Raw genomic sequence first — 14951 nt, 5'->3', positions numbered from 1 at the left:
TCATATAATAAATGTGTTGGTTTGGAGGAGAATTTTTTTATGTTCTATGAATGGGAGTTTTATGTCTAAAATTAAGAATAATATCTGTTCTCTGTTTACCTATAGTAAATGGACTTGTAATATACATGTGGTTCACAAGGATCCTCAATATCTTAATCTTTCCAAAAATATGCATGATGCAATTGACATATGTATTACTTGAGATATGTGAGCTATAATTCAAAATTATTTCATCTCTAACTTTATAATATAGTTTATTGGTAAAATCACCCCATAATAATCATTATCAGAAATTCATAGCATAAATTAAAGTAAATTGCAACATGCGTACCTTAACTCCATTAAGAGTAACATACACTTTTATTTCTGAGATGAATTAAAACAAGGATATGTTCATTGGTTTAACTGTTGAACATTTGATTTGTTAGCTATATCAGATCAGCACTTTTGAGGCAAGCTTCCTTCTCATGAGATCACTAAATGCTTGTTTTACCTGTTGGTTTCTTAAAGTGTAGATAAAAGGTTTGAGCATGGGGGCAACAGAGGTATTGAGCATAGCCACCCCCTTTGTCAAAGCAACTCCAGCCTTGGCAGATGTTTTCACATACATGAAGATGCAGCTTCCATAAGATATGGAGACAACAATCATGTGTGAGGAGCAGGTTGAGAAGGCCTTTTCCCTTTGTTTGGTTGAGGGAAATTTCAGAATAGTTCTGAGAATACATGTGTAAGAGAGAATTATCAGCATCAGTGTGGTCATAAGTGTGACCAAAGCTAATATAAGGCTCATAAGCTCCAAAGTGCTTGTGTCTGTGCAGGATATTTGCAGCAAAGGGGCAGAGTCACATGTGAAGTGGTCAATAATGTTGGAGTCACAGAAATCTAACTCTAAGCCCATGGCCAGTGGAGGAAAAATTACCAAGAAACCAGCCAGCCAAGAGCTGATGATGAGCTGGTGGCAGATCTTGTTACTGATGATGGTTGTGTAGTTTAGGGGCTTGCAAATTGCCACATAGCGATCATAGGACATGGATGCCAGAAGGAAAAACTCTGTTGAGCCAAGGGAGATATAGAAAAATAGTTGGGCAGCACAAGCATTATAGGAGATGTACTTGTCCTTAGTTAGGATGCTGACCAAAAACCTAGGGTTACAGACAGAAGTAAATGAAATTTCTAAGAAGGAGAAATTCCTGAGGAAGAAATACATGGGAGTCTTCAGGTGGGAATCCAGCAGAGTGAGTGTAATGATGGTTAAATTTCCAGTAATGCTCAGCACGTATGTGAGAAAGAGAAAAAAGAAAATAACAACCTGAAGCTCAGGATCGTCTGTCAGACCCAGAAAGATGAAGTATGTCACTGAAGTTATGATCCTCATCTCTGATGGTTTGGCTACAACAAATCTAATTGATAAAATCAACATAGAAAATATGGATACACGAATATGAGCTACAAGACAAGCATCAATGTGCCTGTCTGTCTTTCTCTGTATCTGTATCTGAGTTTCTGTTTGTGTGTGTGCCCTTGTGTTGGTGTCAGTCTGTCTCTGTCTCTTTGTGTATTTTACGTTGTGTACATTTTGATCATTTTCTCTAAAGATTCATTTTCTATGCTTGAATCCACATTTTTTTGTTTTCATTCTGCAACCATCTATTACATTTACTGATGTATAAAATATAGTTTTCAAAATATAGTGTTCAGTATAAATTCATCTAGTTCTTTAATATTATTTTTCTTTTCCTATGTCATGTTTTCTAGAAACCAAAGTTCTTGATCATTGCAGAAATTTGTTGTCAGTTTACATATATACAGATATAGACTAAATATCGAATTAGAAAACAATGTAGCTTCTATAAATATTTTCTTGATAAAATGATGTCAGTATTTTTGTATTTTAAACAATTAAATCATATCCACATTTCTTTAAAAATTCCATTATAAATTTTGTGTTCTTGTATTATTGTACATTTTTTAAATTTTTATCTTCATTCCTGATCTCTGAAATACAAAGACTCTTCTCATTAAATTCAGCTAATATAGTAGTTTTGGGGGAGGACATATATGTATGTGTGTATGAAAATGAGCTATAAATAAACTCATGAAAGGACAGTAAATAAACCTGAAACATTGAATATAAACAACGTGAAAATACTTACCAATTTAAAGTATCTGGCATAAAATAATATGCTTAGTTCTCTTGAAACAAATACACGTTATGGTTTTGTAGCACAAAGAGAAATCAATGTTTACATCTCTCCTCTCTCAAAGCTATATGTGTCCTCACAGTATCCATAATGTTTAATCTCAAACATGCTGTTAAGCATCTTTATGTGTTTCCCAAAATTATCCAGTATCTAGGAATCTGACCTAGTCCTTAAAATATCTTAAAAAGGCATCTCTATATGAGAATTGTATTGTTATAAAACTATTCAGATTGTTCTCATATTTCCCAAGGGGATATTGGATTTAATCCCCCCCCCAGACAAAACAGAGAACTTATAATATGTTTACAATATATAACTTCAATTCTACAGATCATGGAAATGCATGACTTCTGAGATAAATAATAATTGGCCACTAGTGAATACAAGTGTAATATTAATTCCAGCAACCACATTTAATTGGTTGATTATGTGACCTTCATCCCAGTAGACTGCAGAACTTATCTGTAAGGAATCAAGGAAATAGGCATTTTCGAAGGGATGAGATCTAACAACAAAATACAGTTATCTTCTCATATTGATTTGCATAGGGTATTGTTGAGATGAATTACGCAGCACTCTGAGTTACTCCACAGTCTCTAGAAGAGTAGTGGGTTTTTAGGTTATGCCTTTCCTGATAGACTCCTTTTCACAAGCAGCCTGCTAGTCCATTTCGAGGGTGGAGGAAAATTGTGGCATAGTGACACAGAATATGTGTTATCCTTAACACAAGGAAAATCTGTTTAAAACATAGAAGTAAATGTACAGTAGAGGTCAAACAAGAAAATACAGCTGGCCTTGAATCTTACATGCCAAGGATTGGCTTGAAGTTCTTGTCCTCCTACTCCAACCAAAAACAAATCATAGTCAACACTATTGTGTTTTGTTCAATATCTTTCCCCACAGTTTTGACATGATGACTTACATATGTATTATTTGAAGGTAGTTATGTTCTATTTTTGTTTCATAATTTGTGGTGAATGATATATTTTGAGATCCTTTAAGTATTTTTCCAATCTAATATCTTAAAAGGCAAGCATGATATGTCATATCACCAAGCTTCCTCAAAGTCATGTATCCTTATTTTTCTATTCTTGATATAATATACTGTTTTTATTTCATTAAGACATGTCATGGTTTTTTTTCAAAAAAAATAGGGACCCCTGTGTATATCATATGGACCCCTGTAGAATATTGTTAAGCTAATCATTTCTGCAATCATTTACTCTATATCTGAATGGATATGTATCTAAGTTTGAAAATCAGACAATAAAACCCTATGAATAATCGACTTGCACAGCACTGAGAAGCATTAAGAAAACTTTTATCACTTTATTTCATAGTTATAATGCCAATTGAAGTGTTCATTTATAATTATCTCTAAAAGTAACTTATTTTCCTAGTGTAATTATTGTCTCAGAGGCTTACTGCTGAATGAGCTCACCTTTTCTAGTTTTTTCTCAACTCTGGCTGGCTGATTAAACTCAGCTGTTCAGGCTCAAAACTCTTTTCCAAGGTGGCCAATTCAAATTGACTTCTCTCTTGACTTCTGACTGAATTGTTCTGTGTGTCCTCAAACTAACTCTGGTAATCTGTTCTAATCTTCCCGTTCTTTCTCATTCTCTGGCTTGTTCTGTCTACACCTGCAACCCATCTCTGTAAAACTGATCCAGTAGTCTCAGTCTCTCTCTCTCTCTCTCTCTCTCTCTCTCTCTCTCTCTCTCTCTCTCTCCATCTCTATCTCTGTCTATCTGTCTGTCCATCCATTTGTCTGTCTGTCTGCCTGTCTGTCTCTCATCTGTCTTTGTGTGTGAGTGAGAGAATGTGTGTTTGTGGATGTGTGGGGACAGCTCTTTAAATTCCCATTTTTATTGTCTGTTCTCATGAGAGTTGGGTTGTCCCATCTTTTACTTATTCTCTCAAATCTTTTTCTGATCCATCACATTGCCCACACCTCAATTAGATCTCACTTTCAAACATGGCTGATTTCTTCTATACACTAACTTCACATTCATTGTTTCAGGTTAAAGGTGTGTACTAAAGGCATGTCCATATTTCAGATAGATCATAGTGTTATTTAAGACATGTCTGCATTACAGATTTGTCACATAGACATAGAATGTCTTTAATTGTGAACGCTTGCCAGAATAGTCAAAATGCTGGGTTAAAATTTCTCTAAAATTTCTACACAATTAAATTGATGTTTTCCCTGCCCTAAAAACAGTTTTATAACTTTATACACTATTATCATTGTTATCTTCATATTTCATAAGCACAAAATTTTAATATATATTTTTACACTACTTCTTAGCGAAGTGAGAGTGTGTGAGTGTGTTTTTATGTGTTCACTGTCGGGACATGGATATTAGAGTATATACTTCAGGAATCATCTATTTCTTCCACCATGAGGATTCTTGGAATTGAACTTGAATCATCAGACTTAATGAAAATAATCTTTACATGCTGAGCCACTGCTGCCCTATTATGTTTTAAGCATAGAACCTTCATAGTCCTCATTATCTTTCTATGAAACTAGACCTCATTGATTTGACACAGATATGATTGCTGTTCAGTGAGTTCCAGGAATTTGCCTGTCTCTCCATGCCTGATAATCATATTACAAGCACAAATCACCATGCACAGCTTTTTTCCATAGATTCTGGGGATCAAACTCATGTCTTCATGTGTAAAAGGGAAGCAGTTTATCAACTAAGCTGTGGGAAAAGCAAAATGTATATATATATATATATATATGTATATATATATATAAATATATATATATATATATTCCTCTTTACCTGTGATTTACCTGTGATTTTTTATTTTGCACAAATTGAAAATTATTTGCTAATCTCTGGAGTTCTCAATGATTTTATATTTATTTTTGATATTTATATGTCCAATAAATAGTGTGTACTATCTTCAGTGGTGATTTAAAAACTACACAGCTTCTATAAGTCAAAGGACACGCTTGTTAGGACAAAAGAGCAACCAACAGATTGGGAAATGATCTTTACCAATCCTACAACTGATAGAGGGCTTATTTCCAAAATATACAAAGAACTCACGAAGTTAGACTGCAGGGAGACAAATAACCCTATTAAAAATGGGGTTCAGAGCTAAACAAAGAATTCACAGCCGAAGAATGCTGAATGGCTAAAAACAACTAAAGAAATGTTCAACATCTTTAGTAATATCGAAATGAAAATAAAAACAACCCTGTGATTCCACCTCACACCAGTGAAAATGTCTAAGATCAAAAACTCCGGCGACAGCAGATGCTGGCGAGGATGTGGAGAAAGAAGTAACACTCCTCCATTGTTGGTGGGATTGCCGACTGGTACAACCATTCTGGAAATCAGTCTGGAGGTTCCTGAGTAAATTGGACATTGAACTACCTGAGGACCCAACTATACCTCTCTTGGGCATATACCCAAAAGATACCCCAACATATAACAAAGATGCCTCCTCCATTATGTTCATAGAAGTTTTATTGATAAAACCAAGAAGCTGGAAAGAACCCAGATGCCCTTCAACAGAGGAATGGATACAGAAAATGTGATACATGTACACAATGAAATACTACTCAGCTATCACAAACATTGACTTTATGAAATTCATAGGCAAATGGATGGAACTGGGAAATATCATCCTGAGTGAGGTAACCCAATCACAGAAAAACACACATGGCATGCACTCATTGATAACTGGATATTAGCCTAAATGCTCGAATTACCCTAGATGCACAGAACCCATGAAACTCAAGAAGGATGACCAAAATGCAAATGTTTCACTCCTTCTTTAGAAGTGGAACAAGAATACCCTTGGGAGGGAATAGGTAGGCAAAGTTTAGAACAGAGCCTGAATGAACGCCCATTCAGAGCCTGCCCCACATGTGGCCCATACATATACAGCCACCAAACTAGATAAGATGAATGAAACAAAGACGTGCAGGCTGACAGGAACCGGATGTAGATCTCTCCTGAGAGACACAGCCAGAATATGGCAAATACATAGGTGAATGCCAGCAGCAAACCACTGAACTGAGAACGTGACCCCCGCTGAAGGATTCAGAGAAAGGACTGAAAGAGCTTGAAGGGGCTTGAGACACCATATGAACAATAATGCCATCGAACCAGAGCTTCCAGGGACTAAGCCACTACTCAAAGACTATACATGGACTGACCCTGGCCTCCAACTGCATAGGTAGCAATCAATAGCCTAGTAAGAGCAGCAGAGGAAGGGGAAGCCCTTGGTCCTGTCAAGACTGAACCCCCAGTGAATGTGATTGTTGGGGGGAGGGTGGTAATTTGGGTGAGGATGGGGATGGGAACACCGATATAGAAGTGGACAGGGAGGGGTTAGGTGTATGTTGGCCCGGCAACAGGGAAAGAGAATAACAATTGAAATGTAAATAAGAAATACCCAAGTTAATAAAGATGGAGAAAATAATAACTTGAAAGGTGCACACTGGGGTTGGGGATTTAGCTCAGTGATAGAGCGCTTGCCTAGGAAGCTCAAGGCCCTGGGTTCGGTCCCCAGCTCCGAAAAAAAAAGAACCAAAAAAAAAAAAAAAAAGGAAAGGTGCACACTGTGTGTTTGATCTGTTTGCTTAGCACCAGCAGCTATACTCTTGTATGCTTAATCCCATATTAAATGGAGTTTTATGAGCCTTGCATTAGTGACTTTCTGAGATATACCTTCCTGATCTCCCATTTTATTTATTTGCCGCTGAAATTGTATGTCAAAATATAAAGGCATTGAATTAGTGCTGGCAAGTTTGCTGGTGTTTCATTTCAAGAGGTGATCTTTTCCAGACCAGATGTGTCAGCTTATTACAATCTCTGTATCATGGACTTATAGCAAGGACCAGAGTTCTGTTCCCAGCACTTATGTCAGATGGCTCACAACTGCCTATGAGTCCAGCTCCTGGAATTGAAACCCTTTGAAAAGAATGATTACATGTATACACCCTCACACCGACACGGAGTTGAAAATAAAGTAAACCTGTAAAGAATGGCACCCTTGCATAGAAGATCATGGTTTCAAGTAATTTCTCCTTATGTACATTTTCAATATCTCATTCTATAGAAAGAAAAAGAAACACACACACACACATACTCTCTCTCTCTCATACACATACACACACACACACACACACACACACACGGCTGTATTTTAATATAAAATTTTATATAATAGTTCTTCCTATTTATTTAAAATTTGAGATGAGTGTACCCATTGAAGTATTTATGTTAAATTTATGGGGCATAACTTAACTTTTCATAATTCAATTATGTAGTATGGCAACAATAATATTCATGATAGGATGGCTTTCCTTATAGTTGGTGGACCAATGAACTAAGTGAGTAAGTCCTACCTAGGAAAGAAAATCTTGTCCTTAATGGGTTGAATGAATTGTGACGTCTACTTTTCTTTTCTTTGCTTTTTTTTTTTTTGCGAAATTTGTAAATGCCATTGTATCAGAAAAATACAGTTAGATCACTTATGTGCAGATGTGACATGCTTAACTCCAGGGGTTTCCTCACTATCAGAATATCCACTATTCATGTATTTTGTAAATGCTGAACTGAGCTGCATTTACTTTTGTAATGGTAAGAGTGATTCTATTGATTAATTTCCTTATTGCTACAAGCACTTGGAAAAAAACTCAAGACAAAATTTATCCTGCCTACATATAATGCAGGCATAGAGAAAGGAGAAGAAACTGGGAGAATCACCAAACAGTAACCAGCCCAACTTAAGACCCATCCCATGGGCAAGCACCAATACCCAACACTATTAAGGATACTCTGTTATGCTTGCAGACAGGAACAAGTCGTCTTCTGAGAGGCTCCACCCAACAACTGACTCAGACAGATACACCCATACACAGCCAAACAGTCGATGGAGCTTAGGGATTCTTACAGAAGAATAAGAGTAAGTTTTGTAGGCTCTGTAGAAGATATGAACTATTCAGTAAGGTCAACAAGGTCAATTAACCTCGCCCCTTGGGGATCTCGTTTTCTGAACTACCAACCAAAGAACATACAAAAACTGGACCTAAGCTTCCCCAGACATATGTAGCAGATGTGCAGCTTGACCTCCTTGTGGGTTCTGAACTAGTGCTGGGATTATCCCAAAAGCTCTTGCCTGTCTGTGGGAATTGTTCTACCTGCTGGGCTGCCTTTTCTGGCTTTAATGGGAGAAGTGTTTAGCCTTGCAGAGACTTGAAATACCAGGATGGGGGGATTCCAAGAGGGGTTCCCAGGTTTTCAGAGGAGGAGAGTGGGCAGAGGGGAGGGAGTCACCAGGGAGGGGACAGTGATCTGGATGTAAAGTAAATGAGTAAAGTAAATAAATTAAATTAAAATCTTTTTAAAAGCAACTCAAAAAATAAGGATTTATTTGACTTACAGGATTTAGTTCATAGTGACAAGGATAGCATAAAGTGGGGAATCTGAGGCCAGTGGTCATCTTGCATATTTTATCAAAAAACAAAGTGCAATGAATGCAGTGCTCACTAGTTTCTCCTCTTTATACAATTTGTTACTCTAGCTCATTAAATGGTGCCACCCATATTTAAAATATATCATCTCACTTAAGTTAACCTAATGTGGACAATCTCTTACAAAAATGCTCAGAGATTTGTGTCCAAGATTATTCTAGATCACAGTAAGTTGAAAAGCAGTATAGATCACCCCGGGGATCAATATAAATTTCACTAAGTGCTTCTTTGCAGTGGTTCATTGTGTATGGCTTTTATTACACACTTCTGTTATATAAAAGTAACAATTTGAGTGTCTGATTTTCTATGTATATCCTACCTAATTATGAATACCTACACAATTGTTCATATAGGTGAAGTACTGTTTACAAAATTCAGTATTAGGTTTAATTTCTCTGTATTCATTGAACTGGTGTGTTTTGGTACTTAGGATTATGGCTTGTTGTTCTTAGGTTTTTGGACTCATTTAGAATGAATTGAATAAAGGCTCACATAGATGGTGAAGAATCAGGGAAACAATTCTCAAGCAGAGTGATAGTACAGATTTCAAAAGAAAGCATTGTCAAATTGACTTCTGGTCATATGAATATCAAAGAACCCTCATTATTGTTTGAGGCTCTCTTTTATGAAGTTCAAGAAAAAATGTATGTTGCTTAGGAGCATAGTGAAGTGTTTCTTTATTTTAATTGACAGACTTTCATTGCATAAGCTCTTTGTTCACTGTGAAAGTACCTTTGCACTTGCTTTTAATAATCCACTTGATTTTAATAACATGTACACCAAATTATGAGTAGGCCTATTATGATAAATATATAATCATCCCTAAAAGGACTTTGAGAGAACATAGTTTACCTTATTACTCAAACACCCCAAGTATATTCAGGATAAATTATCTCATCTTTCCAGGCTTTAGGAGAATTTCTGGTACATGTAAAATAAAACTAGATTGCTACCAGGGGTTGCTAAAGGAAGTAACCTATTTAAGTTGTGTAAACCAGGTACACATACAGCTTTATGCAAGTTGGGTTCCTCCACTGCCAACAGGTTGATTGTTAGGTACACTTTTCAGAGAGTGTTGTGTATGAAGAGTGCACACTGGGTTTTAGTCGACCAAGAGCAGTATGAGAAGAGAAGTGCGCAGCTAGTCCAAGTCAAGTATTTGCCAAATGTCAGGTTCATAAGTCATTCCCTGTGCTTCCCTTCTTCACTCCAACTCAGTATTCCTGCTTTTATATATAAAATAAAAATATATAATACATGTAGTGTAATTTATATCCATATAAATGTAAGCATGCTACAGATTATCAATGTGACTCTGAAAGCTTGAACATGATGAGATAATTGTTAGAAAACTCTATTCACTATTTTATGATTCTCAGATCTGTTTTCCACTGCTGTTTGAATGACATAATAATGACACTGGTTAAATTGACTTAAAAACAAGAAGCATAGACTTTTCACACCCTAGTGCAGTATTTTTTTAATTATGTGTAGTGATTCTTTATAGGTCTGGAGTATGTATGTATGCAAAACAAACATTTAAAAATCTACTAATGAGGCGTGTATGACTACACACTAAGATAAAACCCAAGTTCAAAATGTTTTAGAATTTGTTCAGAATTTCAATACAGTTTACAATTACATTACTAAAATTCTTAAATTCAAGAAAACTAATTTTACTTTATTTATCCAAAAATTTTTAAAAGAAATAAAATATAAATTATAAAATCTGCTGGTAGCATATTCATGTTTTCAGATTTCTAGGAAAATAACATCAAATTGTAATATTTTGCACAGTTAAAAAAGCTTGATGGGATGTGAGACGGAGAAGATTTTTATTTATCTGCGTTGTGTAAACCCAACAATGTATTCAAAGTATTTCCTATTTCTTTGGTTTAAAACAGTTACAGTATGAATCTACTCAGAAAAATTACAGTAACTAGTTTATGTGACTTGAAGATTTGGTGGGTATTTTTAGAATTAATACTTGTGTTTTCTTTTAATTCTACCAGGCTTTGGAATACTTAAAAAACTCAACCCTCCTGTCAAATTCACTTAAGTATCTGCTTTGGTTAAATATGTATTTTATATCTGTGTTTAAATAGAACTATCACCTACACGAGGCACACATTTATATCAGAAAATCATATTTTCATTCTTCTGAATCTGCACCAAGTCTAAAGCTTTAGATTTCTTCTTTTTAATTTTTTTTACTTATTTAATTTACATCCTGCTCACTGCCCATCTCTCAGTGACCCCCATCCCACAATCCTTCATTTAGCCTCCCTAATAATGTATTCTGAGCAAATGGGTCACCCTCTGGGTATTCACCCACTGTGGCACTTAAAAGTCTTCGCAAGGCTAGATGTATCCTCTCCCACTGAGGCCAGACAAGACAGCTGAGACAGAACATATCCCATAGACAGACAACATATTTTTGGATAGCTTCAGCTTCATTGTTTGTGATCTACATGAAGATGGAGCTGTACATTTGCTGCATATATGCACGAGACCTAGGCTCAGCTCGGATTTGATCATTGGTTGGTAATCCAGTCTCTGAGATCCCCAAGAGTCCAGGTTAGTCAATTCTGTTGGTCTTTCTCTGGAGTTCCTATCCATGTTTGGGCCAGCAATCTTTCTTCCTACTCATCTTTAAGAGTCCCTGAGCTCCATCGACTGTTTGACTGTGAGTATTTGTATGAGTCAGCTACTGGATGGAGCCTCTCAGAGGACAGATGCTTGGCTTTTCTCTACAAACATAACAAGAGTATCATTTACAGAGTAAGCCATTGGTGCTTTCACATGCCATGAAACCAAGAACATGGTGTAGGCCTGGGTGATTTAACAAAAGACAGAGACTTGGGTCAGAAGATAGAAGACAGAGAATGCCAAAGTTTTACTAAGGTTTACGTATATATACACCAAGTCCACTGGATGGAAAAACCCCTGAAGCACAATGGAAAAACAAGTCCGCATTCTCAGGATAAAAACAGGAACTAACTCAATGGTGTTACCACCCATCGGACAAACAGCAAAAGCCATAATGTTCTTTTCTTAAAAACAAACATTTCCACATGCCTCAGCAAGTCTCAGCAGTGGACAAACACTGAGGGAGGCCAGGAGGGTCCAACACCTAGCTACAGGAGGCAGCCTCCCCAGGCTCTATACCCCCAATGAGGTGAGTCTCAGTTAAGAACAATCTTACTCATGCTTGGGCTCCTCCCCTGTCACAAGTCTTTACCTCTTCCTGCAGATGTCCCCTACTTCCCCCTGTCCCTCCCCAAACCTGACCCTGAACCATTGTTTCCCTCTTGATCCCCATTACCAAACAGTTTCCTCCCTCTACCTGTCTTCTATATCCATTCCATTCTCCCTTCCAAGTGAAGCCCAAGCATTCTTGTTGTTCCCTCCTTCCTGCCCAGCATTCTTGGGTCTGTGGAGTGAAGCATGAACATCCTCTATTTTATAGCTAATACAACATATAAGTGGATACAAACTGTGTATGTTCTTTTGGGACTAGGATACTTCATTCAGGATAATATTCTCAAAATTCATCCATTTGACTGCAAAATTCATAATGTCTTTGTTTTTCATAGGTGAATATTAACCCATTGTATAGGTGTACCATGCTTTCTTTATCTATTCTTCAGTTGACAGACATTTAGGTTATTTCCAGTTCCAGGCTATTATGAATACAACTGATATGAACATACTGGAAGAAATATCTTTGCTGCATGGTAAAGCATCTTTTGGGTACATACCCACTAGTGGAATAGATAGGTCTTGAGGTATATCTATTCCCAGTTTTCTGAGAAACGGTCAAATTGATTTCCAAAGTGGTTGTACAAGTTCTCATTCCCACCAGCAATGAAGAGGAGTTCCCATTATTCCACACCCTTGCTAGCATGTGCTGTCACTTGAGTTTTTGTTCTTAGCCATTCTGATGGGTGTAAGATAAAACCTTAGAGTTGTTTTGATTTGAATTTCCCTGGTTACTAAGGACTTTGAATATTTAAGTGCTCTGAGGCCATTTATGATTCCTGTGTTAAGAATTCTGTTTAGGTTTCTGCCACAATTTTAAATTAGGTTATTTGGGTTGTTGGTATCTCACGTCTTGAGTTCTTAAAATATTTTGGATATTAACCCTCTGTCAGATGTAGGGGTGATGAATATCCTTTACTAATATGTAGGCTACATTCTGTCTGATAAACAGTATGTATCCTTTGCTTTACAGAAGCTTTGCAGTTTTATGATGTCCCATTTATCAATTGTTGATCATAGAGCCTGAGCCATTGGTGTTCTGTTCCAGCAAATGTTTCCTGTACCAATGTTTTAATGGTATTTCCAACTTCTCTTTAATGAGATTTAGTATATCTAGTTTAATGTTGAGGTCTTTGATGTTCTTAGAGTTATGTTTTCTGGACAGTGATTAATATGAACCTATTTTTATTCTTCTACACGTAGACATCCAGTTTGTTCAGCACCATTTGTTGAATAAGTTTTCTTTTTCCACTGTGTGCTTTGGTCTTCTTTATCAAAAATTAAGTGTCCATGGTGTGCATATGGATTTCTAGGTCTTCAATTCAATTCCATTGATCAATATGTCTGTTTCTCTACCAATACCATGCAGTTGTTTTCTCATAACTGCTCTGTAGTATAGCTTGAGGTCAGTGATATTAATTCCTCTCCGAGTTCTTTTATTGTTCAGGAGTGTGTGGTTATCTTAAGTTTATTGTTTTGTTCATATAATGCTGCTCTTTCAAGTTCTATAAAAATTGTGTTAGAATTTTGATGGGCATTGCAATGAATCTGTAAAATTGCTTTTGTTAATCCTACCTCTTGATCAGGGGAGAGATTTTTTGATATTACATTCACTTTTTTTCTTCATAGACTTGAAATTTTTGGTCATTTAGATCTTTTATTTGCTTAGTAGGATTACACGAAGATATTTTATATTATTTGTGGCTATTTTAAAGGATGTAGTTTACCTAATTTCTTTGTATTCCTGTTACCATTTGAATAATAGATATTGATTTCTTTGAGTTTATTTTGTATACAGCCACTTTGTTGAAACCACTTACCAACAGTAGGAGTTCTCTAGTAGAACTTGTGTGGTTGCTTATGTATATTTTCATATGATCTGCAAAGAACAATGCTTTGAGGTATTCTTTTCCAATTTGTATCCCCTTGATCTCTTTTAGCTGTTTGATTGGTCTAGTTAGAAGTTCAAGTACTATATTGAATAGATAGGGAGAGAGAGGACAGACTTGTCCCTGACTTTAATGGAATTGCTTTAAATTTCTCGCCATTTAACTTTATGTTAGCTCCTTGCATGCTGTATATTGCTTTTATTGTTTTTAGTTATGCACCTTTATTCTTAATCTCTTTTAACATGAAGGGGTTTTGTCTTATTTCAAAAGCCTATACTCCACAAAATTGAAAAGTTTTACTGAAATAAATGAGTTTTAGAAAGATACCACTTACCAAAATTAAAATTTTGATGATGTAAACTATTTAAACAGCCCTATAACTGCTAAAGAAGTAGAAGCAGTCACTTTCTATTATATGCTGTCAGCAAACTTAATATGCACATCTATATTCATTGTACTTCATTAAAAACCTACCTGACAAGGAGGAATATATAGGAGATTTTGGATGGAAGAAGCAGAAGGGAGAGATGATGTAATTATAATTTTAATAATAAAAAAGGAAAATCAAATGAAAAAGTCTCCTGACCAGCAAAAGCCTACATGGTTTAAATAATTCTACCAGATTCCGAAAAAGAACAAGTACCAAAACACGTCAAACTATTCCACAAAATAGAAACAGAATAAACACTATCTCATTTTGTCCCCCCTTCTAAGAAGCACTGAAGCATCCACATTTTGGTCTTCTTGTGTTTCATATATGGTCTGTGAATTGTTGGTTTTTGTTTTGTTTTGTTCTGTTTTGTTTTTTTGGTTTCCATATAAATATTGAGAATATTTTTCAATTTATCTTAAGAATTGTATTGGAAATTTCATTTAATTTCTATAGTAAGCTTTTGGTAAAATAACCTTTTTTAAAAGATTAATAACCCCAAACCTTAGAATTAGAATACTTCCATCTTCTGGTATTTCTTCAGCTTTGTTGTCTTAAAGTTCTCATTACATAAGTATTTTTTTTCCTTAGCGAGATTTATTCCAAGATATTTTAGGCTATTAGGAGTGGGATTGTTTCCTTGATTTATATGTGAGTTTTGTTGC

At 35.9% G+C, this 14951-nt stretch overlaps 1 protein-coding gene across 1 annotated transcript; it reads right to left on the bottom strand.

Moving 5' to 3' along the window:
- Positions 1 to 433: 433 nt before the first annotated feature.
- On the bottom strand, positions 434 to 1420 carry Olr1052 (olfactory receptor 1052). Its single transcript, NM_001001363.2, has one exon. The coding sequence runs from the start codon at positions 1418 to 1420 to the stop codon at positions 434 to 436; it is 987 nt and encodes a 328-aa protein (NP_001001363.2).
- Between the last annotated feature and the right edge of the window lie 13531 nt (positions 1421 to 14951).

This window comes from Rattus norvegicus, chromosome 7 (genome assembly GCF_036323735.1).
Source record: "Rattus norvegicus strain BN/NHsdMcwi chromosome 7, GRCr8, whole genome shotgun sequence".
Classification (NCBI taxonomy): domain Eukaryota; kingdom Metazoa; phylum Chordata; class Mammalia; order Rodentia; family Muridae; genus Rattus; species Rattus norvegicus.
This window is presented reverse-complemented; position numbering and strand designations above follow the sequence as displayed.